The 24,457-nt window shown below is 37.6% G+C and overlaps 1 protein-coding gene across 2 annotated transcripts in view; it reads left to right on the top strand.

Moving 5' to 3' along the window:
* The window catches only part of LOC113660693 (contactin-associated protein-like 2), a 138,816-nt gene extending 115,832 nt beyond the window's left edge, over positions 1–22,984 (top strand). The window contains exons 16-25 of one of the 2 annotated variants that reach the window (XM_047808900.1): positions 281–451; positions 5,695–5,913; positions 9,223–9,252; positions 10,817–11,053; positions 11,538–11,771; positions 12,371–12,504; positions 14,395–14,488; positions 21,365–21,595; positions 21,852–21,923; positions 22,123–22,984. In XM_047808900.1, the coding sequence (XP_047664856.1) occupies positions 281–451; positions 5,695–5,913; positions 9,223–9,252; positions 10,817–11,053; positions 11,538–11,771; positions 12,371–12,504; positions 14,395–14,488; positions 21,365–21,595; positions 21,852–21,923; positions 22,123–22,322 (1,622 nt within the window). In that variant the 3' untranslated portion in view covers positions 22,323–22,984. The remainder of the gene's footprint in view (positions 1–280; positions 452–5,694; positions 5,914–9,222; positions 9,253–10,816; positions 11,054–11,537; positions 11,772–12,370; positions 12,505–14,394; positions 14,489–21,364; positions 21,596–21,851; positions 21,924–22,122) is intronic. The other variant, XM_047808901.1, reaches the window with a different exon arrangement.
* Positions 22,985–24,457: the final 1,473 nt, after the last annotated feature.

The following is a 24,457-nucleotide window of genomic DNA, read 5'->3' as shown; positions in this document are numbered from 1 at the left end:
AAGCTGCCACTGCTGGGCCCCTGAGCAAGGCCCTTAATCCTGAATTGCTCAGTTGTATAAAATGTAAGTCACTCTGGAGAAGAGTGTGGGCTAAATGTAATCTGTTTATTTTTAGATTATGTTGTGTCATTCATACATGTCCCTGCAGATGAGTCAGAACATTGTAGTGTTTTTATCTGGACCTATGATTCGACAGTAACTGAGAAGATGAATCACCTTCTGACCAATCATATTCGAGAACTCATCAACTACAACATGATTTTCTGCGTATTGATTGTAGGCGGTTATTGGAATGCAGCTTCCTTCAACACACCAACCTCCTACCTTCACTTCTCCACTTTCCGAGCTGAAACCAGCGCTGATATCTCCTTTTACTTCAAGACCTCTGCACCTCATGGGGTTTTCCTGGAAAATCTCGGCAACACAGACTTCATCCGGCTGGAGCTGAAATGTGAGTCTCTCGATTTCACACACACATACACACACACACACACACACACACACACACACACACACACACACACACACACACACACACACACACACACTCTAACCTCAACCATCATGAGTGTGTGTCTCCAGAGTTGAACTGTCTTTCCTGTGTCCTCCTTAATTTTTCAAACTCACTCATCCTGCCTCTTCTATCCTGCGGTTTGTAAAAGATACTGTAGATCGAGACCTTGGCCTGACCCTTATCTTCTTATCTAAACACATCCATGCTTCGGTAAAATGCCAATTATTTTTATTCACATCAGTCATATTTTCTTTCCTGGCAGTCAATCCTTATGATTATATAACAGATTCGTGCACAGCGCTACAGTATGTGGTGCAATAGTATTGATTTAAGAAAACATAATTACAAATATATTTCTTTAAAATGACATGAAGATTTTTTCTTAACAATGTAAACACATAATCACAAGATACCCAGGTCGTCGAGGTCATATCAAACACTGCTGCCGAAAAAATTACCCTGGGCTGTGAATAAAGTCGGTTAATAAGGCATAGTTTGATATATTTTCCATATTTATTTAATTAACATTATCTTTATCAGATTACATTAAATGCAAAGATAATCAATAAAAAAAGTGTAGTGTTTTTACAAAAATCAATGCATGGGTGTCTTTTAACAGACAATCGCTAGTATTTTACTATTTATACATGCAAAAGAAAACCCTGTCAACCAGTCACCAGGCCACCACAAACATGTGAGGGTTTGCAATGTTGATTGTTCACACTCATGCGTAAAACTTTGCATTCTACCTCCAGAATAACACACAATCTAATTTACAGCCAGCACGACCCTTTTAGAAATGATGAGTAATCTGGACCAGCTCCAGGCCAAAGCATGAGATTAAGAGTGCATTTAAATGTGTGTGTGTGTGTGTGTGTGTGTGTGTGTGTGTGTGTGTGTGTGTGTGTGTGTGTGTGTGTGTGTGTGTGTGTGTGTGTGTGTGTGTGTGTGTGACCTATCTGGAGTCAGAAAATAATTTGTGAATGTGAAGCGCTCCATCGTTTTTCACTCTCCGTTACTCCAGACCATTTAATCCAAACTCGTGATTGAAGTTTTTTCTAAAGTTAATCTCCTAAACTGAGCGTCAAATAAAGCAATGCTTCTGATTTAAATACAAAAAAAGAAAAGGATTTCAGTGATGGAAAAGTTCACATCATGATTGTACTGTGTGTACCAAGTCTAAGATTGAGTTTGATCATGTCAGCCACCCCGAGTGTTTGTGCATTTGTTTAGCTGGAGAGATTACAAAAAAGAAAGGTGTGACGTTTCTCACTGGTTCCACAAGATTTAACGTCTTAAAGTATAACATTTCTTTCCATTTTTAAAAGCGAGTGCCCGTTTTCTCGTCCCTCTGGCGAACAGTCTTCTCAGGCTATTAACTCCAAACACACAGTAGTTGCTTAAAGGCCTCGCAATCAATTTAATGAGTTATTTCCTCTTGTATAACTTTGTTTTCCGGAATGAGAGAATGTCATTGAGGTCAACCATGAACTAGAAACCATAAATCCATGTCTGCCATTTTCATAATGTATGCTTAGTACTTTTAACTCTATCGTGCTTTTACACTGACCTCATTTTCTGTCAAATGTAAAGCGTATGACATTGTTAGTGAAGTTACAATGGAAAGCAGAAGGAACAGAAGGAATCTGGTGGGTACTGGATTTTGGTCCAATTTTAGCTTCTACAAACAAAAAGAACAAGAGCTTCATTTCTTACTATTTCCAGTGACGGTAAATGTTATACGAATGAGAGATCTATTGTAGAAGAAGTAGAGACATTAATGGTTGAACTCAGACGGGGTTTAGCTATACGATCCGAGTTATCAGAGACTCAGCAGTCCATGAGATGCTATCAGAGTATGATAGCATTGACCAGGGTATAATCTTGAAATGTGATTTGTTGCTTTATCTTTTCATCGATGCATAAAATGATCATCATTTTAAATGCCCTTTTAAATAATTAAATGCCACTTTAGTGCTTTTATATATATATGTTTTTTTTTGTTGTTGTTGTTTTTTTAATGCTCTTGGACTCCATAGCCTACAGCACATTCTTGGATCTGAACTTCCTGTTTTTTTGTTTTTTTTAGAATACTCAATTCAATTCAAGTTTATTTGTATAGCGCTTTTTACAATAGACATTGTCTCAAAGCAGCTTTACAGAACATAAACATAGAGCAGAAGGTAGACATAATTAATGATAAAGGAATTAACAAATAATGAAAGTAAAAGAATTGACAGAATAAAATTCCAGATTATTTTGAATAGGGCATAGAAGCTTTTATTATTGCCACATATACTGTACATTACAGCAGAATATACCCCAACTAAGGAGGATGGGGTCAGAGTGCAAGGGCAGCTATGATACAGTGCCTCTGGAGCATAGAGGTTTGAGGGCCTTACTCAAGGGCCCAGCAGTAGCAGCTTGGCTGTGCTGGGCCTTGAACCCTGATCCTCCAATCAACAACACAGAGCCTTAACCAGTTGAGCCACCACTACCACAAGATTAACTCCCTGGGTGCCTTTGTGAAGTCTTGCCAATCCTGGAGTTATTTAGTTTTTTGACCTTTTGCATGTTCTATTTCTACCCTAATTTTATTCTGTCCCTTAAAATCTTTAATTTCATTTTTCAGTTACATATTTTGAATGCAAGTAAATAAACTCCATCACAGGGATCCACACTCAAACTCCCAAACCTCTCTCTCTCTTTCTCTCTAATATATTTTTGTTTCTATAGTAACAACTCTTTGTTTTTTTTGCATAGTGGATACTTCGAAAATCACAGCCTAATAATAAAAGTAACAAAAAAAAACAACAACATACAAATACGTAATCATTGATCATGAAGTTTTCTATAAAGATCAACATTTATGGAAGGAGTCTTCAACATCAGCACTTTATAAGTCACTACCTTTCCTACATTTTCCCAATTTTATATTCAAGGCTCAAAGTAATCCTTTTGTTCAGTCTGATGCCAATCTGACTATTGTGCGAAAATACCTTCCCTATAAAGAACAGAGATGATATCAACAAAAGAAGTATGTAATGAACTAAATCTATTTACAACTGAGAGGTAGAAACAACAGATATATCGTAGATTGTTTAGTCAAAAAAATGATCATCATCTACTGTATTATCATCATGATCTATTTTAGTGTATATCTGTCCTGTCCTTTGAGATTTTCTTCTATGTTCATACAGAATCAGTAAAAATTAGTCAAAATTGAGTCCCAGGGATTTTTTTTTTTTAGACATTTGTCTAGTCCTAATGCTATGAATGAAGTGCACTACACGTACACTACACACTACACTCTACACCCTGAACTCTTTACTTATCTCACATCTAGTACACTTTATGCATATCGGCTGCTCTTCTTCTACTTCGTCTTTCCTTTCTTTCTTCTCCTTCTGTTTTAACAGACCCACCATGTGACATTTCTGCTTACAGAGTTACAAATGGATAACCAGTGCCCCCTACATGCAGCGGCTGGAGGTTGTGCAGAGAACACGTGGCGGGGAGAAAGAAAGGTTTCTGAGGGTTTGAAAGATTCTGGACAGACACCATGATAGTGGATCTGTAATGTGAAGTGTGTGCAGGGCCGAACCTGGTGTTTTTTAAGAGTGATTTTCACCTTATTGTCACTTGTTGTCCCTCGATAACGACGATGATTAAATCTTTAGTCGGCCAATTAATTTAGCTTCTTGTCAGACTACAAGTTACTACATTCACAGCACATGTAAGTGTTAGTGAAGAGATCTGATATTAGAAAGGAAAAGAACGAAAATGCAGCTTTGTTTGCTTTCCTTATATTGACGGTTTCCTTTGGGTATTCAGGTTTCCTCATCCAATCCAAAGACGTGTTGTAGCTGATTGACATCTTTAAATTGTCTGTAGTGTGTGATTGTGCCCTGAGATGGGTTGGCTTGTGTTCCCAGACCTTGTGCCCCAATCCTTTGGTATGACCTCTGGGGTGCTAACAACACTGTGTGGGAAAAGTGGTACAGAATAGGGATGGATGGATTGATGGATGGATGGATGAGGGATGGATGGATGGATGGATGGATGGATGGATGGATGGATGGATGGATAAATGAATGGTTATTTCTCTTGACACGTCACCACTGCTGATTCTCAAACACAAGCAGTTGTATAGCATATAAGCAATTATTTTCGAACAGCAACCAATTACTGAAAGATTTCCCACACCTCTTTCCATCCTGATGGCATTTAATTAAACTCTAACTTCCATTCCAGGAGTTAATCGTATTAGCCAATCTCCAGAGTTAAGGCAACACTGAAACTGAGTAAACAACATCTAACCATCTCTTGCAAGACTCAGTAGAAACATTTTATTTCATTAGATGAGGTTATAAACAGGAGATACCTGTGGCAGTATTGTGTGATGTCATTCTGTGTTTGTAATCATTTTAGAGGCTTTTTTTTGTTGTTGTTGTTGTTGTTGTTTTTTTTGTTTTGTTTTTTTACTTTTAAGTGTGTTAATGAAACAGTCATCTATAATATGCCTATTTGCATAGCTAAGACATTCTCTAAGAAATTAATTAAATAGATGATTAAATAGTGTTATATATGTGTGTTTAATGCTGGCCTGAAATTACAGTTTCTTTCTTTCTTTGTTTCTTTCTTTCTTTCTTTCTTTCTTTCTTTCTTTCTTTCTTTCTTTCTTTCTTTATTTATTTATTTATTTATTCAGCTGTTTTGATCTGTTTTTTTTTAACATTATCTTTGTTTTGTGAAATTCATCATCACATAATCAGTGCCACTCTTCATTCTCATTTTTTTTGTTTGTTTTTTTATTTTATTTTCAAAACAGCAAAACACTAACGATGGAGATTCCTTCCACAAATATTAAATCTAGGTGTCCAAACAAATAATGTCACCACATCACCAAATACACTCCCAACATACAAGCTGCAACTATAGAAACAATAACATATTAGAATGAATGTGTTACTCAGGTATGAACCTATCATTCATATTACAGTCTGAACTACTGAACTACTAAATGAGCTGTGTTGTTCTACCAATATAATGTACTCTATCTGACCGATCGGGTTCGAGCATGTGACTTTGCTAATCAAAGGTACAAGACTATTAGTTATTTTTGTGCAACATTATTACTCCACAATCTCTGGAGTATCTGTCTTCTTGTTTCTCTCCAGCACCCAATGTTGTTACCTTCTCCTTCGATGTGGGGAACGGACCGGTGGAGCTGAACGTTCACTCACCCGCGCCGTTAAACGACGACCAGTGGCATCGAATCAGGGCCGAGAGAAACGTCAAAGAGGCCGTACTTCAGCTGGATCGGCAATACAGACAGGTTCGAGCTGCACCTGCTCAGGGACATACACGCCTAGAGCTCTACAGCCAGCTGTTTGTGGGTAAGATACTCAAACACACACACACACACACACACACACACACACACACACACACACACACACACACACACACACACACACACAGAGCCAGAAGAGCTCTTTGCATTAGTGTACAGATTAAAATAAACAGCAACCACTGGAGTAAAATAAACTTGTTTGCTTGGTAGAAAGGTTGCCACCTTAATTTAAATGCTGGTTTCTTCAGCTCACTGAAGCAGCCATAACTGAGAAAAATGGGCTGAAATTAATAAATTAAAAATAGTTTCAATGTCCCATTATGACTGTGAATGTATGAAGAGCCTGTTCGCACAAGGTAATTATCCTTGAAAATGAATGGCTTTGGCTTTTTCTTTTTTTTTTTTCTGCTGTTTTGTTCTTCGGTTCATTCAGCACATTAAGGACGTGGAAGCGACTTTCTTATCTCTTGAACATTTAAACGCTAAACAAAATTATATAGTTTTATAGCTCTGTTGGAGTTACACTGATTATAATGAAATGTATAAATAACTGCTTGACTTTTAGAGCTTCTACTGTACCACATTCAGATGTCCAGCTCATGTTTCACTGCCTCATTTATACACCATCGTGTCTTTGAGCATTTTGGGTCTTCAAGCACCTGAAAATGACATTTTTCCCAGAGTGAATCATCAGGAAGTCGACATCTTTATTAAAAAGGCTGCACTCCGTGTTCATCGAGTCTATGTGTTCTTGTGAATGTGTCTTTTGGGAAGCATTACGATAGTCACTGGCTGGATTTCCTCTCAGCTCGCCGAGCGATCGTGCCGTGTTTCCGTCTAGTCATCTGTTACTAAAGCAGCTCGTTTTCTGTTTCAGCTGCACTTTCAGTGATTCGTTCTGTATCCACGTTATCATCTTATGAAAAATTTAAAGCATGTTTGTTACAGATAGCAGCAGTCCTTACAGTATCTTGCTATTGTAATTGTATGTGTCAGGAAACGGGGTGAAAAAACCCAGACCCAAAGGCAGGGATAGCTAAAGAAAAACATGATTTATTAAATAAAACATAATATAACAAAAATGGAAAACACTGGTGGGAAGAAAATAAAAACAGAACTCAAAAAACAAAACAGAGATCACGAAGACAATACGATGACAAAGATAAATAATGATGCAATCTTTTTGATCTATTATCTCTGACCTCTGGCCATTTCTGATTAAGAGTACATTTTCCGTCGTTATACTCTGATGAAGCTAAATTCTTAAAGTTGATTCCACATGTGTTTTTTAACCCCTTCAACCCAGGACAAAAATGATAAATCCTTTCTTAAGCATACAAAACTTGAACGTATCTACACATGCAGTATAGCAGAAGTACGGGAAGAAGCTCAGCTATAAGACTACAAAGACCTTTTCCGCCTAAACAAAACACAATCCCGACAACAAGCGGCTAAACGAACAGAGAGATAAAACGTGTAAACATTGCGCACGCAAACAAACTGACCCAAGCAATCGGCCATAACACGTTACAAACACAAGCAGAACCTTGCAGATTCCACCGGTATAAGGATGAGCACACTGTGACCAAAACCCACAGAACCAGAAGCAGAAAAACACTTTTTATTAACCACCAATATAATATTCATATGGTAATATATAAATAATATAAACTGGTAACGTATACACTTATTCTAAGTACCAGAATTATTCAAATACACCTTGTAGTATCAAAAATAGGCCAACAAGGTTGAACAGGATGAACGATTTAAATAAGTTTTGTGTTATATGTTATATTGTTTATGGTATATATAATATCTTATGTTATTACCAGCTCGATCTCAGAGAATGATTATTTAAGATATATTCTATATATTTAATATATTTTATTCTATAAAACTGTACATGTTTTTCTTCATTAAAATGAAAAAACAATTACAGTAGATAAAGATATTCAGGTCTGCCAATTTATCAAACTCGAAATCCCAACATGCCCTGGACTCCACTTCCCAAAGCACACACACACGCACGCACGCATGCACGCACACACGCACGCACGCACGCACGCACGCACACACACACACACACACACACACACACACACACAGTTACCTTACTACTGATCACACACACCTATGCTCAGTTCTGTCAGCACCACTTTGTCACAAGGGAATTATTAGATGATAGCATATGGTTAGTGTTGGCGGTATGGTTCTGTTCTGGGCAAGAATCCACGCGCCCGTCCATGTGCATGCATGGACAGAGCGGGGAGAGCAGCGACTAGAAAATAGAATAGACCGCCCACCACCACTAGCATGCACTAGCATCCACTAGCATGCATAGTATTGATAAGCTCACTTACGCGTTTTTGGAAAGTAATAAATGAATGGATAGATAGATAGATAAATAATTAAATAATTAGAGAGAGAGGGAGAGAGAGAGAAAAATATGTGGAGATTTGACATAAACTGGTACAGGGCACACGGGTTCCGGCATGGTGGAGTCGGGGTTGGAGGAGAGAGTTTAGATCGCGGCAGCAGCGAAGCACTGATCGGCTCAATGAATGGGAATTTAAATGGTCGGCTAATACGGATGTCGTAACCGGATTGGTGCGTGTCGTGGACAGCTGACTAACAGCTGATGCACGCTTGATGACGTGGCCTTCCAGAACTAACGCAATGCTTGATTCGCATCTTGTCCTGATGTTCCCAGCCTTGTATTGTGTTCATATTTTCCAAAAACCTGTGTTTAGCTTATCCCCATTCTTACTGCTTGCTTATCTCCTGCCCTGTGCTTGCTTTTGTCTGTGTCTTTGCCTGAAGTTTTTTTTATTTATTTTCCGTATCTTTATTAAAACTCTCGAACCTACAGTTATTTCCTCTCAAACTCTTATCTGACACGAAATGTTTTGAATTTTCAGTTCTCTCCTATATCAGAAAGAAGAATGCATCTTAGGGAATATACTGTATGTTTAGTTCTGCTTTAATCTAAGTGATAACAGGAACTTGACTAACATTAAATGTAAGTGTAAACGGATAAAATGTACTGTAGTACAATATAATAAATTGTTTATGTATAACTTTTGTAATTGCTGTCAAATTGTTGTGAAGAATGTATTCGAGGTGTGCTATTATAGGAAAATAATGAACTCTGGGGTACTGGGTTGCATCTCATTATTCTTATTCTTATTATTATTATTATTATTATTACTACATCTCCTGATTATTTTCCTAGAACACCACACTACCAGATCATCCTCTCTTCTTCTTCATAGTTTTTGTTTTGAATTTTAAATTATTTCTGTTCTGTTTCTCCATGTGTTTTGCTTCTCGAATGCCGATGCCTCATTTTCAGGAAAACTATCACCTTGGGCTTGTCAGAACAGTAGGTAACATTTCTGTTTCGAAACGTTCTGGCACATTCTGTGAGCCTACAAATTTGTTTCCAAGTTTGGGCTCCGAATCTACGAACCGTATCCTATTAGTTCCAGTTAGACACAATTTCCAGTTTAAGATATAATGCACAAACAGAGTAATGCAATTGATATGGTCTAAAGAACACTGTAATATAATTTAGATTAAGGTACCATGGTAATTAGTCAAGTGTGAGATTGAGATCATGTAAAAGAGCTTTAAAAAAAAAAAAGATGAGCTAAAGACAATTCAATGATCGAGTGAAATTGATTGACGCTGGCAGAAGTCAAGGATTGAGGACGAATTTTAAAAGAAGAATTTTAAGCACTGAAATCTAAAATAGTACAAATTCAGAGAACAGTAAATAGCCATAGATGGAGTTCTGGTTTAGTTCAGTAGTAGTCAGATGGGGCTCTGTTTAGTCAGAGGACATACTGTATCTAACATATTACAGCTGTCGAATTCTTGATTCTGATTGGTCAGGATTATATTAACGTGCTTGTTTTAATATATGTTTCTGTAGTAACCGCTAATTCTCAGGGACTTCCATCATGGAAGTGTAACATTTATAACAACAGGTTAGAAAATGTTTAGTTACCATTTGTGGAAGGAGGAAGTCTCCAGAGTCTGTGCTTTGTAACACTCAGAAGTAAGACTGTAACTTTTATTTCAATTATTTATTATTCTTAAAGCCAAAGAGGAAAAATACTGTATGCTAATGAGGACAATTTGTGATAACTTGTTTCTCATATGTAATTATAAATGGTTCATTAATAGATTTTAAAAAATGGTTTGGGCAAAATTGGTATAAAAGGTATAAAACGAGTAGCAAGTGACGTGACGTACGGCTAAGTATGGTGACCCATACTCAGAATTCGTTCTCTGCATTTAACCCATCCAAAGTGCACACACACAGCAGTGAACACACACGTGAACACACACACACTCGGAGCAGTGGGCAGCCATTTATGCTGCGGTGCCCCGGGGAGAATTTGGGAGGTGGGGTGATGGGTGTCAGAGTTCGGTGCCTTGCTCAAGGGCACCTCAATCGTGGTATTGTTGGTCCGAGACTCGAACCCGCAACCTTAGGGTTAGGAGTCAGACTCTCTAACCATTAGGCCATGACTTCCCCACACTTACACACACACACACACGCACGCACGCACTCACGCACGCAGATGAATTAATCCATTGTTAAGTCAACTACTAATTGAGTTTAGTTGTGGAATTAAAAAAAAACAAAGAATTTTAGTTACTGAGTATTTTTTCCTATAGTGCTACAAATACTGCGTTGAGAGCAACGTATTCAAGCTGTTTAAATCTCATTCTCCAGGATCTATCTTCCAGAGATTTCCACTGATTTCAACACTGGCCCTGTGAGCCATTATACTTTACATTATGTTCAGGATTAGACTTTTAATTTAATCAAACCTAATAATTAGATTAGCCTAAGGCCTTGTAGGTAATGAAACTGATACAGAAGTCTAATCACTTTTTTTTAAGATTAAAAATCTTTTTTTTTGCTTTTGCTGCAGGTGCAGCAGGAGGACAGAGAGGCTTCCTGGGATGCATCCGCTCCCTGAAGATGAACGGCGTGACCCTCGACTTGGAAGAAAGAGCAAAGGTCACTCCTGGAGTAAAATTAGGATGCTCGGGTCACTGCACCAGTTTCGGGATGTACTGCCGCAACGGAGGGAAGTGTGTAGAAAAGTACAATGGCTACTCGTGTGACTGCAGCGACACGGCTTACGACGGACCCTTCTGCACTAAAGGCAAGCAGATAGAGTGGGAGAAAGATAGAGAGAGAGATAGAGAGAGAGAGAGAGAGAGAGAGAGAGAGAGAGAGAGAGAGAACCTTTATAGAACCCCTGTGTGTATGTGTGTGAGCTTTATTTATTTAATGTATTTATTTATTTTATTAATGACTCATACTCAGCTAAACATGCCACATGAGCAATTTTCCACTCTCGTGCTTGTCTTCACTGGTCAATAAGACAAACTAATGTGTTTTCAGATTCTAAGCAGCACACACATAATTCCACACGTTTTGTCATGCCTGTGCCTGAGTTTTAAAGTCACAAACAATATCCCATGATCCTGTGATCCTCAGCCTGCAATCGCACAACTCGTTGCGATGACTTATTTTCTCACTGATTCCTCATGCCTATCATGCCTCTTATCACCATCAGTGTTACACAGATTCCAGAAGGAACCGAGTCTGTCTCTAACTGAGCGTGCTGTGTGTTCCTGTTGCAGATGTTGGAGCATATTTCGAGGCAGGAACGCTGGTGCGCTATGACCTGATGCCGGACGTGAAGTCCTCAGCGTTCAATGTGGAAGAAAAGGATTTCTCCCAATCTCTACCCCTAGACGTGAACCTGACCCATGAGGTTGTGAGCTTCAGCTTTAGCACGTCCAGCACTCCCAGCATCCTTCTGTACATCAGCTCGAGGACGCCTGACTACATGGCTGTGGTGCTGAGAACTAACGGTACGTAGGGATGCTTTAAAAAATATTTTCCTCCGATCCTCACTGAGCTCCACATTAAATGGCGTGAGATTGAATGCTTTGGTTTAATGACTTCTTCACAATGTCTTAGGAGTTCATTTATATGTATCACTTTATTGTGCAAAACAAAGCAGAGCTCTTCGAAAGCGTCTCAATTTAACCAATGCAGCTACGTAATGTTTAATGGCTCTCTGTCACACTCACTCATACGGACTTAGACACAGATGAACAAATACATGCACACAGAAATAAAGTGGTTTTAATGTCAGCGTGCGTGTGTGTGTGTGTGTGTGTGTGTGTGTGTGTGTGTGTGTGTGTGTGTGTGTGTGTGTGTGTGTGTGTGTGTGTGTGTGTGTGTGTGTGTGTGTGTGTGTGTGAAAAAGGGGCAAAAAAAAGAATGAAAAGAAAGTGCTAGTTATTATTATGTTCATGCTTAATCCTTTACAAATAAGAAGTCTCTCTCTCTCTCTACGTCTACCTCTCTCTCTCTTTCTCTCTACGTCTACCTATCTCTCTTTCTCTCTACGTCTACCTCTCTCTCTCTTTCTCTCTCAATCTCTCTCTCTCAATCTCTCTCACAGGGTCTCTACAGCTGCGTTATAACCTCGGAGGTCTCCACGAGCCCTTCACCGCCGAACTGGATCAGCGCAATTTGGCCAACGGGCATCCACACAGTGTGAACATCACAAGAATAGAAAGAGAAATCCACGTCCAAGTGAGAACCGCCGTCACACACATACAGTAACCACCACACCCTCATTTTCTAATATTCTTTAATATTAGGCATTAGGTTTTATTTGCAGTTGGATATGTAGCGTTTTTTTCACCGGTTTGAATACACTGATATTCTGAGAGACTTTGTTTCGATCGAAAAGCAGTACAGCACAGCGAGAACTGATGTGGTGATGAGGTGGAGGTGTGAAGCAGCATCAGAGGTATAGATTGGATTAGTGTGTGTCTGTGTGTCCTTGATATGTGTAGTTGTACATGAATTCGTGGTCCTTATGAACCTAAAATATGAAATCAATTTTCATCTAAAATAATTAAACCTGAATTACCCAGAATTCTCTTTTTCAGAATTTTCCTGTCACTTGTTTTCAGTGTGTCGTAGCTTCGTTCTAAAGAAAATGTTCTCTTTCTTCATGTATTTAAGTCCTGACGCAAGAGATGAGGACATTAAACATTAAACCACATCCTCAGAAGAAATTGTTCAGTGAGGCAACTTTCATTGAGTCAAAAGCATGCCCTGTCCTTCTGCCCCCTGTGACCTTAATTGCTAATAATTGATATAGCTATTCTTCCTCACTTACTGTACCTCCTTGAGGATGAGTAAAGTTAATATTATTTCAAAATGTAATTCAATTGTTTTTTTTTAAAGTCTGTCCTTCTTGTTCCACAAGGCCAATTTGCGGCTTATTTACGACTCATTAGCAAGGATCTTTAAAGCCGTGTGGCTCACAGAGTGTTTTGTAGCCTCTGGGAAGCTTTTCATAACGACTTTACTCTCCGAGTCAGCCACTAGCTCCTTATGACAAAGGTAAATAAGCTCGGAGATGTTTAATCATGTCGTATTAAAACGTTCTGGATCTGTCACTCTGAGCTCTTTAGAGATGAGCTACATGAGCTAATTCAGGAAAGACTGAAGAAATTGTAGCTAGCACACTTTGGTTTAATAAACAGCTTCAACACAAGTCGAAGACACATGAGCATATTTTAAAGACAGTTCCACAAGGTGGAGCTTGAGAGCTGTCCATCAATGATTTAACATTTTTCTGTACTGCTACTCTTTCTTAGACTTACTCGCTTTCTGTAGTGTCAGAGAGAAACTAGAGTCCATCCCAGCCCAAGGGACACATGGCAGAGGACACCTTGGACAGGGTCCTAATAGATCATACACTTAGCACACACTTACACACCCAGTCACACACAACAGAAAATTTAGAGATGGCAATGAGTTTACAACATGATACTCTTGTGAATATGGTGTTGGACCAATCAGAAGGTTTGAAGGTTGAGTTTTAACCCCAGGTAAACCAAGCTGCCACTGCTGGGGCTCCGAGCAAGGCAAGTCAAGTCAAGAAGCTTTTATTGTCATACAGTATATCAACCATATATAGCTGTTGCAGTACACAGTGAAATGAGACAACGTCATAAAGCAAATACAGAGCTAAGGACTTAGTAAGCAGTCTGTGTGCAACCTGGTGCAAACAGAGCAAGACAAAAGACAGAAAGACAGTGCAGGACAAAAGACAGTGCAAAACAAAAAATACAAGACATTACACATACGACAATAAACAAAAGCTTAACCCTCAATTTCTCAGCTGTACAAAATGAGAAAAATGTCATTAGGGATAAGGGCGTCTGCTAAATGGCGTAAATGTCATTACACAATGCAGTGATTGTGGGTGGGGGAGGGATAGGGTGATGAAATCCGTGGAAGATGCACAAAGAAAAACAGAACAAAAAAAAATAGAAGGTTCTTAAAAAAATGTTTTTTTAAATTATTACTGTTCACCGTGTGTGTGTGTGTGTGTGTGTGTGTGTGTGTGTGTGTGTGTGTGTGTGTGTGTGTGTGTGTGTGTGTGTGTGTGTGTCTTTCTCGTAGCTGGATCATTACCCATCAGTCAGCTACACACTTCCTGAAACCTCAGACACTCTCTTCAACCAGGTCAAGACTCTCTTCCTAGGAAAAGTCTTCGGTAAGCTTCGTCCTATCACTCTTTCTGTCACTGTCACTTATATCTGCAGCAGGATTGCCTTATTCTTTACTGACATAAACCCCAAACAGTCCAATGATTTCTTAATAAAGTTAAAGATTAGTAAAAAACTATAGTTGGTGTTAGTAGAGATTAGTAGAGTTTTAAAAAATAAATAAATAATAATGATAATAATTTCCACAAAAATGAAAAAGATAGATCATAGAACATAGATCTTACAAAAAATATTAATTTCGCCATTTCACCATTTTACCAATCTTTTTTCAGATTTTTTTTTTAACAAATAAAATTTGTAAAGTAAACTTTTTTTTTTTAGTCTCTAGCATTCATTCTTTTCTCTAGCCTTTTATATTCCAGGGCATTCAGGAACATTCTACTAATTTTCTAAAAATAGAAATTAAAAATGAATTTTAATTTTGAAATCAATAATTATAATTTTAAAATTTCAATTTAAAATATATTTAAAAAATGATTCACTCAGTTCCTTTCAGTTTATTATATGGATTTTTTTTTTTTTTTTTTTGTAGAGTTTCAAAGTAAACTCATCAATCAGTGTCATTGAAAATTAAGGTGAAAAAAGTGAACATTTCATCTTCCCGTGGTCTTCAGGAATTTGAACACTTTCTAAATATTTCCTAGAAATGTATGTAATCAACAAAAGTTAAATGTTGCATGATTTTTGTTTATACTCTTCCATGATTTTTCTAACGGATGTTTCAAGCATGAGATGTTAATGAGGTAATATTCTATGGTGATAGGAAGTAGTTAAGGCTCTGGGTTGTTGATTGGCGGATCGGGGTTCAAGCCCCAGTACTGTCAAGCTGCCACTTTTGGGCCCTTGAGCAAGGCCCTTAACCCTCTCTGCGTCAGGGTATCATGACTGACTCTGTGCTCTGACCCCAACCTCCAAGGTTTGGATATGTGAAGAAAGACTTTCACTGTGCTGTAATGTGTATGTGACATTTGTGTGACATTTTTTTTTTTTTTTTCTATTCTATTCTTTTCAGCAGCAGATTTCACATGAAATTTTACTAATCATCAGATGATTTTTTTTGCCAAAGTTACAACCCAGTTGTAACATTAGTTACATTAGTTACAACCCAAAAAATGTGCCACATCTCATATTTGCCTAGATTTAAACACAAGCTTGTTGTAATACATTATTTTTGCCACTAGATAATGCTAGGATGCTGCTCTTGACTCATATCTGCTTAGACATTTTGTCTGGCTTTTATACTTCAGCATTTCCTCCTTTACTTAGTGGTGTTGTAATATATTTCCAGATTTGTTATCCTGCACATGCAATCAGCTGAAGCATTATTCACCTTTATATGAGTTAAGAATAGATCACAAGTCAAAAAAGTCAAAAAAGCCAAAATGTTTTTAATACAAAAGACCCAGATTGATGTTGTCCTACAGATCAGTAATAATATTAGCCTATTGCCAGGGTATGAACATATGAACTGCACTTAACGTCACACGAAGAGTTTTATTCTCTAACTTAAAAATCTGACAGACTGGGATGTCTCGGCTCTTACGTACCATTTATTGACTGTCATAGATAAGATATATAAAGTATACAGAGTATGTGTGTGTATAAATACACCTGCTTGTACACACATGTGCATCAGGCATAAATCAGTTTACCTGGGCCATGTACTGTAACACTGCTTCACCAAGGTGTTGGTTCTTTTATTAGATTTGGCACAGGTTTCCTGACGCAACCCTCTCATTTTGTCTGGGTTTGACACTGGCACTGAAAGTTAGCTCTTCGGTGGCTGTGTTAGCCCTGGAATCGAACCCAGGTCACGGCAATGAGAGTGCTGGATCCTGCCGCTGGACCCCACCAGGCGCATTTTACTAATGTAACAAAAAAAAGGAGCAACTGTTAATTTTTGCTATAGCATGATAACAGGAACTAATTTGCATAAGATTCCACAACATTCAATGTTAGTTAATTAATGAATTAATTACAAATTTATGTTATTTAATTTTAATCTATGTACTTATTTATTTGATCTGTCCTGTCCAAACAAAATATGGAGGTGATTTTATGGGAAAAATAATATTACAGACACACAAAACATGTGCAGCAGTTTGCAGAAAGGAAAGAGAGCGAGAGAGAGTGAGTGAGTGAGAGAGAGAGAGAGAGAGAGAGAGAGAGAGAGAGAGAGAGAGAGAGAGAGAGAGAGAGAGAGAGAGAGAGATTTATAACTGTTGGAAATCCCCATAAAGTTTATGTGCAGTAGTGCTTTATGTGACTCATCACCCGTCACAGGCTCATACAGACTCATACAGGGAAGTGACAAGGAAGATGAATTATTTAAGCTCTTTGCAGTGAAGGAAACATGAATGGATTTACAGTTATTCTGGTTTGCTGACTGTGTGTGTGTGTGTGTGTGTGTGTGTGTGTGTGTGTGTGTGTGTGTGTGTGTGTGTGTGTGTGTGTGTGTGTGTGTGTGTGTGTTCTGATTAATATTGTTTGCAGACTAAAGAGCTGTTTTCTGAATCTATAAAGATAATTGGGAAGGGAGCAGCTCCTCTGTTCTCTCTTTCTTTTTTCTGTCTTTAGAACTGACAGTTCTGTGTGGCAGCAGAATGGCATTCAGCCTATCATCAAAAGATGTTTCATAAATCCCTGACAATGCCCAAGCGAGGCAAACTTGCCCTACTTTCTTTCCTCTGTCAATCACAGTGACGTTAGTGTCTCTTTGTCGAAGAAGGCGAGTGTGTTCGTAGTTGGTTACTGTTGGTAGCTGTAGTGTTATTGGATAAACCGACGAGTGAGAGAAATGGGAAGAAAAAAAGGAAATGTCTGGAGAAAAAAACTGTCAGGAATGGCCTGGACTTTTTCCTGCTTGGACACTAGGGGGGCGTTCTGGCAGTTTTTGTTTCTGTGCCATGTGTCTTTGTTTTGGTTTTGTGCCCTGTGCTATCCTTAATCCCTGCCTCTGCACACCTGTTCCTTGTGCATGACGGTGGTCCCAACGGTGGTGTTATGTTCCCAGTTCAAAGTGTTTCTAGCCTTGGTTATTTATTTCCTAAATAAAACCCCTTTTATATTATCCCTGCATACGGGTATGAATTTTGTCCTTGAAGACACCTCGCTTTCCTGACAAAAACACTACAGTATACTAGTTTTTTAAAATGCTATACAAACTGCATGTATCTCTCCATTATCTGTCCGAAACCTGTGATCCAACTCAGCTGCTAAGATTATCTTATATAAAAACCATCAATCCCTTTCTCCTGAAAATCTTCTAGTATAAAAACCTAAATTTACAGGTTGCTGTGATTGAAGACTCCTTTTAAGAAATTATTGATCACAGGCTCAAATGTAATTGTGCCGTTGACCAGTAAGCACTGTTCCGATACTTATGGAGTATTGATGGTCACATCGGCACATATCTTTGCTGCCAAAGCTCCAGGTCCCCCGGTTCAATCCTGAGCTTGGGTTACAGTCAATGTAGAGTTTCATCAGTTTTACTTAATTTACATCTGTAATATTCACTGAGCAGCATCTGGTGCTGATGCCTAAAACTTGTATTACAGTCCATATTATTCTAGTAAAAAAAAAAAAATTTAAGATACATTAAAGAGTAATACATTTATTACAGAGTGATATTTGACAGCTGGATGATGTCGACTGCTGCTGTGCGAATGTGGTTCAACTCACTCAAGTGTGTGTGTGTGTGTGTGTGTGTGTGTGTGTGTGTGTGTGTGTGTGTGTGTGTGTGTGTGTGTGTGTGTGTGTGTGTGGTCTAAGTCATGGTCTTGCTTGATTGCATTGCACCTCTCTGGCATCAGCAAGGTTAAACTCCAGATCCATCCAGTAGGCATCTCCATTATCCATGTTTTCCTCCAGCTCACCCTGAATTGAAGCTGCAGACACACAGAGAAGCTATAAAGGAGCAGAGAAGAGAGGAGGGACTGTTTTTTGGATGCAGAGTGAGAGAGAGAGAGACAGAGAGAGACAAGAGACAGAGAGAGAGAGATTGTTTACTCTATAATCTGCCTGCTTTTCCGGTAATACTGATTTTCCTATTCTGTGTAACAACCAGGACTAATATTGTGACTGCATGCTGTGATGTATATTGTATTATTTATAGTCATGAATTAGGAAAATGTTTGTGCTGTTTATTGCTGTGTATTCTTTGTTATTGATGGCTGATTTCAGAACTGCATTTTATTTTGGGTGTGTGTGTGTGTGTGTGATACTTGCAGTGGAGAATCAAACCAAGCAGAAGGTTACTGGAAGGACAGAATCACTCTGTTTCTCCTTCTCGGGACCTTTCATTTAAACTCTCTCTGATTTTCTGCTGATTCACAAACTTGTCTTTTCACTATCTTTCACAGGTGACAGACAAATTATTCAGTGACATATTTATCCATAATATAGACATCATTTTGCTGTCATAAAAAACATTACAGATTTTTAGCCTCGATACTTGATTTATTTCGTAAGAACTTAAATCATGTTATTTATAAAGAGAGATGTAAATATTAGAAATCTCATACATGGGTATGGAATATAGTACTGCACTATCTTACTTCTAGCTCTCCTCCTCTTCACACACACAGACACACACACACACACACACACACACACACACACACACACACACACACACACACACACACACACACACACAATGTTGATATCTGGAGGTCAGCCTCAATTTGATCTTAATTCCCAACAACTCCACAAGCAAAGAGAGATCCTCAAAATTTGTAAAAACGATCCATTTTATTTGGTGATTTTAAAAGTACAGTAACACACAACCCACACCTAATATTGTAATATTCTACCAACTAAATTGTTTGAGTGGATGAATAGTAACGGACTGATAAATGGTAGCGTCGGGTGCAGCAGTTGATTAGCGAAGGATGGATTAATGAAGTGGTAGACAAGCAATTGTGGAAAAACAGTGTGAGTACGGATAGATGGATGGAAGGCTAGAGAGCATGCCAGTTTGAATGGGTGAATGTTAAAATAGTGGACAGGACAATATAGATAGATGAATGGGTGGAGGGAGGATTAGTGCACCTACCGTCATGTTTTTTTGGGGGGGAATAGTGAACAGTCCTGTATGGATAGACAGTGAATAGGAAAATATGTATGCAAACAGAATACGATAGATATATGGAATGATGGATGGATGAAAGGCCACAGTATCAGTAGTGTAAGGTCAAGCTCTTCAACATACTTCAGCTTTTGATGAAAAGAAATCCATGCCTCCATTTATCCATCCATCCATTCATTCATTATTTAGTTAATTCATTCATCCATCCATCCATCCATCCATCCATCCATCCATTCATTCATTAATTAGTTAATTCATTCATTCATCCATCAATCAATCCATTTATCCATTCATCCATCCATCCTCCATCCATCCATTAATTCATCTATTCATTCATCCATCAATCCTTCCATCCATCCATTCATTCATCCATCAATTCATCCATCCATTCATCCATACATAAGCATAAAGTCTAAGTTCAGGTTATACAGTTTTCAGTTTTCAGAAAATATGAGTCATGTTTGGGCAGAAATATTGCTAAACAGAAAAGCAAATATTTAGAATAAATGATTATTTAAAAATGTTTTAATTAGACAGGCATTGGACAAATATAATAAATGTTATTTATAGAGTTTTATAGCTTTATTTTTAGTGCCTATGACCACTCATTTCACACAAAACCCATGTCTCTAATCCAATTCAGCAATCCACAGGTCTCTGAATCTGATATGTAGGAAACCAAATTCTGCAGTGGTTTTTGGATAAACAGTATATTTCCTGGAACTGTGCGAGATGATACCAGATTCTTTGCAGTGTATGTAGTTTGATCCAGATAGACACGATTAACTCAGAGAGAGGAGGTCAGGAATGGAGACTTATTAAACATTCATCATTCTCCAGTCAGCAGAATCAATAAGTGAGAAATGAAATACAGAATTTAGTTCAGTTGTACAGATCAAATGCCCGGCATCAGTATTAATAAACACAGCTCAGAGACGGTTTAGTGGGTAAAGATGATTTGTGACATTTTTTCTTAAAATTTTTTGATCAACAGTAAGAGATATTTAACATATTGCTCTAGTTTTCTAAAAGAATATGTTTTTTATTGATGTTATATCGTCATTAGTCCTGCCTGATATTTTGCTGAAACATCCATTATGAAGTTCTGTCTGTCTGAACTGTCTCCATTCAGAAAGCAGTATACAGTAGCAGGAAATATTATATAGCTCAAATGTTTATGGAGAAATTTAATATGGAATATAATCACTGGAAAAGAAGATATTCAGCTTGGGATGTTAGCGTGAGGGTTGTGTTTCAAGCAGAAAAGATGAGTGTATATATATATATATATATTGTATGTGTGTTAAAAGATTTTTTTGAAAGGACTTTTATTTTGAAGGGAATATCCTAAATGACTTTTATTTTGATGGGAAGAAACGATTTTAGAAAAAGAGTAGAAAGTTGTTAAAGATGGGGAGATAAAGCAGCTGTGACCTTTTGGGTAAGGTTTGCTTAGAAAGAAAGAAAGAAAGAAAGAAAGAAAGAAAGAAAGAAAGAAAGAAAGAAAGAAAGAAAGAAAGAAAGAAAGAAAGAAAGAAAGAAAGAAAGAAAGAAAGAAAGAAAGAAAGAAAGAAAGAAAGAAAGAAAGAAAGAAAGAAAGAAAGAAAGAAAGAACTAACTAACTATTAATTAATTAATAGCTTGTCATAGTGTCCATGGTTTTTATTTATTTCTTTTGTTACACTACATAAACAATAATAATAAACTGACTTTACATTTATGAGTACAAAAAATTCTGTAATGCCTTTCTTTTATATTTCTCTGTTTCTCACAGAAACCGGCCCTATTGACCCAGTGCTGATAGAGAAGTATAACACTCCCGGCTTTGTAGGCTGTCTCTCCAGAGTGCAGTTTAACAGCATCGCTCCTCTGAAGGCGGCTCTTCGTTCACACCCCACTGTGTCTGTCTCACATCAGGGCAAACTGGTCGAGTCAAACTGTGGAGCATCACCACTCACTGTCTCACCGATGGCTGCTAACACTGACCCCTGGCACCCGGATGGAGGTAAAGAAAAGCATATTTAAAAAAAGAATAAATTGGAATTATACAATACAATATCAAGCATTGTAGGTTTTTGTAAGATACTGTGGAGTCAGTCCAAATCATGATGATGAAAAAAATGTGTCTATTATGCCAACAGTAAGACCATGTGATGTGTATTCATTGCATAACCCTAATAGTTTCATGCTTAGATGTAGATTAAATTTAGTCCTCTTCTCTAACAGCCATAACCATTCATAGCTCACAATGCTTCCTGTAGGTGCTGATTTCCCCTTCAATGAGGAGCGAGTCGTACCAGATGGTTTCAACAGGAACTCGACAATAATCGGAGGTAGAAAGTGCTAAAACGCGTTTGTTTTTGATTGTTTACATTCACATTCATAAAAGAACATAAAAGTGTTTTGAAGTCTATATCTATGAATACATTAAATTGGTTCTTTAGGTTACAAACTTAAGACAAAAGAAGGGATTAACAAACTATTGTTAATCCCCTCAATATTTTTCTGTACATTTCTCCCTTCTTGATTTAGGCATCATTGCTGTGGTGATCTTCACCATCCTGTGCACTCTGGTGTTCCTGATACGCTACATGTTCCGCCACAAGGGAACGTACCACACCAACGAGTCCAAAGGGGCCGAACACTCAGAATCAGTCGATACAGCCATCATCAGCGCGGAACCCAATTTCACAGAGTCCATAGAAGAAAACAAGAAGGAGTGGTTCATCTAACATGGGGACAGTACCCACTCCTTCAGTCTCACTGAGGATCAGAACCAAATGTAAAATGCTGTAATGATAGAGGTATATGGTGGTACAAGGTGGACTGAGGATCAAAACCAAATGTAAAATGCTGTAATGATAGAGGTATATGGTGGTACAAGGATTTATGTCTGTTTTGTACTGGCCCAAACTTTACAATTTGTAGATGAATAAAAAGAGATGATCAGAGAGACAGGCAGCCAAAGCAGGTCCAATGAAAGCAGTATGTGTCCCATTGGGAATAAATGCGTGCCTGTCATCTCTGTCTCTTTTTCTCAACCTTTCTCAAGGCTAAGCAGTGCACAACAGCTTGCAGAGAGCTCACATGATGGATGCTCCTAGAGACTCTGTAAATGTGGAGCAGGGAAAGATCTGGGACAGTTTGCTTTTTTCTGCATTTTTTTTTATGTGTATTTTATATCATGCACTTTTTTGATCAGGGAACACTAAGTGGCTTTGTTGATTAGTTGTTAATTTGGTGTAATCAGCCACTAACAGACCATTCTAAATTAATAACATGAAATGCTGTTGCCATGGAAATCGATTGCACTTCGTTTACAATAAATACATATAATTAATGATCTGAAATAAAACCAACTACGACTGGAAATAAAGTATTTGTATGAAGCAAATGGACTTTCTTTCTGTTTAAGTTGAATTATATACAGAATCTGAAGTATTCATATTCTTTCATTTATTAGCACTATGGCTATGCTACTAAACATTTTTACCACACGAATATATTTTACATTTAGCTGTACATTGCATAAGAATGATATTGTTTTGTCTCAAGACAGAATGTTATGACTGAGCAGCATGAGGACCACATTAGCAAACAAACTGACTGTGTAGCCAGTGTGCTACCTGATTTCATTGGGTACTATTTGTATTACATTTAAACATACATGAAGAAAAGGTAGACGTATTTAACCCGGGTAAAATGTCTCTCTTAAAATGTGTGTATAATTTTTTTAAAATCACTAATATAACCTCTAACAGCCAGCTATAACGTTCCTTTACAGTACCTAGGAATTTAATAGTTAATTCCAAAATAATAAGAGTGTGTATATTTTATTGGGTAAATGCATTTAACATCATGCTGAAAACATCTGTTTCCATAAGATTACGGGTGAGTTAAATTACATCCATTCATCCATGTTACCCAATTTATAGATTAAACTAAATGATTTTTTTTTTTTTTTTTTTTTAAAAGACATTTTTAAATCCTCATCGCACGAACCTGGACACCTCACATGTAAACATTTCATGTATTTAGTATAAGCTCATCTCTTACCTGGTTGAATTTCCGTTTCATTTACCATATGACTGCAGCAAAACATGGACAAAGACGTGAGTGTATTCACTCTATCAAGTCATTGTTCTCTAAAGTTTCACCAGTCAGGTAGTTTGCATCAAAACACGATAAAACCCTAGGCTCATAAAAATAAGGTAAATGAAACTGTCCAATGAAAGTGCAAGGTTTTTCATAGAGGTGTCCCACATTGTCATACGACTCAGTAAATAAGCTTTCAGGCTTCAATATTTTAACACCAAACAAAACATGTTTGAGTAAAAAAATCATGTTTCACATATCCACATGTGTCGTGTTCATCCGCACCTCCCACACATACATCACATCACCCAAACTTCCTGTTTACATGTAAATGTCATTGGGGAAAAGAGAGAAATGTTAACCATCCTTTATATTCTTACAACTGAGGAGAAAAACTACGACATCAATCATGTCACTGGATGAATTCTGAAAGCCAATTTAAGCAATACAATCAAAGAAAGCACCATTTTTAAACACAATTAGGCTCCATGTATAATTCAGTACAAAATATGAAGATATAGGTGGGGAAATTATATATATACATATACATAAATATACATATACATAAATATGTACGGTTTATAAAGATTGCCCTTAAAGTGTCCAGGTGTAGTATGGTGTGTAAATAATGTATAAAGTGGCACTGTGCTCTACAAGTCCATCTGAATAATTTGAATTTGATTTGATTTAATCCTAATAACAATATTTTATTATTATTATTATTATTATTATTATTATTATTATTATTATTATTATTTAAATGTACTGACCT

Source organism: Tachysurus fulvidraco, chromosome 25 (assembly GCF_022655615.1).
Source record: "Tachysurus fulvidraco isolate hzauxx_2018 chromosome 25, HZAU_PFXX_2.0, whole genome shotgun sequence".
In the NCBI taxonomy this organism is placed as follows: Eukaryota; Metazoa; Chordata; class Actinopteri; order Siluriformes; family Bagridae; genus Tachysurus; species Tachysurus fulvidraco.
Note: the sequence above shows the minus strand (reverse complement) of the source record. Positions and strands in the feature narration are given on the sequence as shown.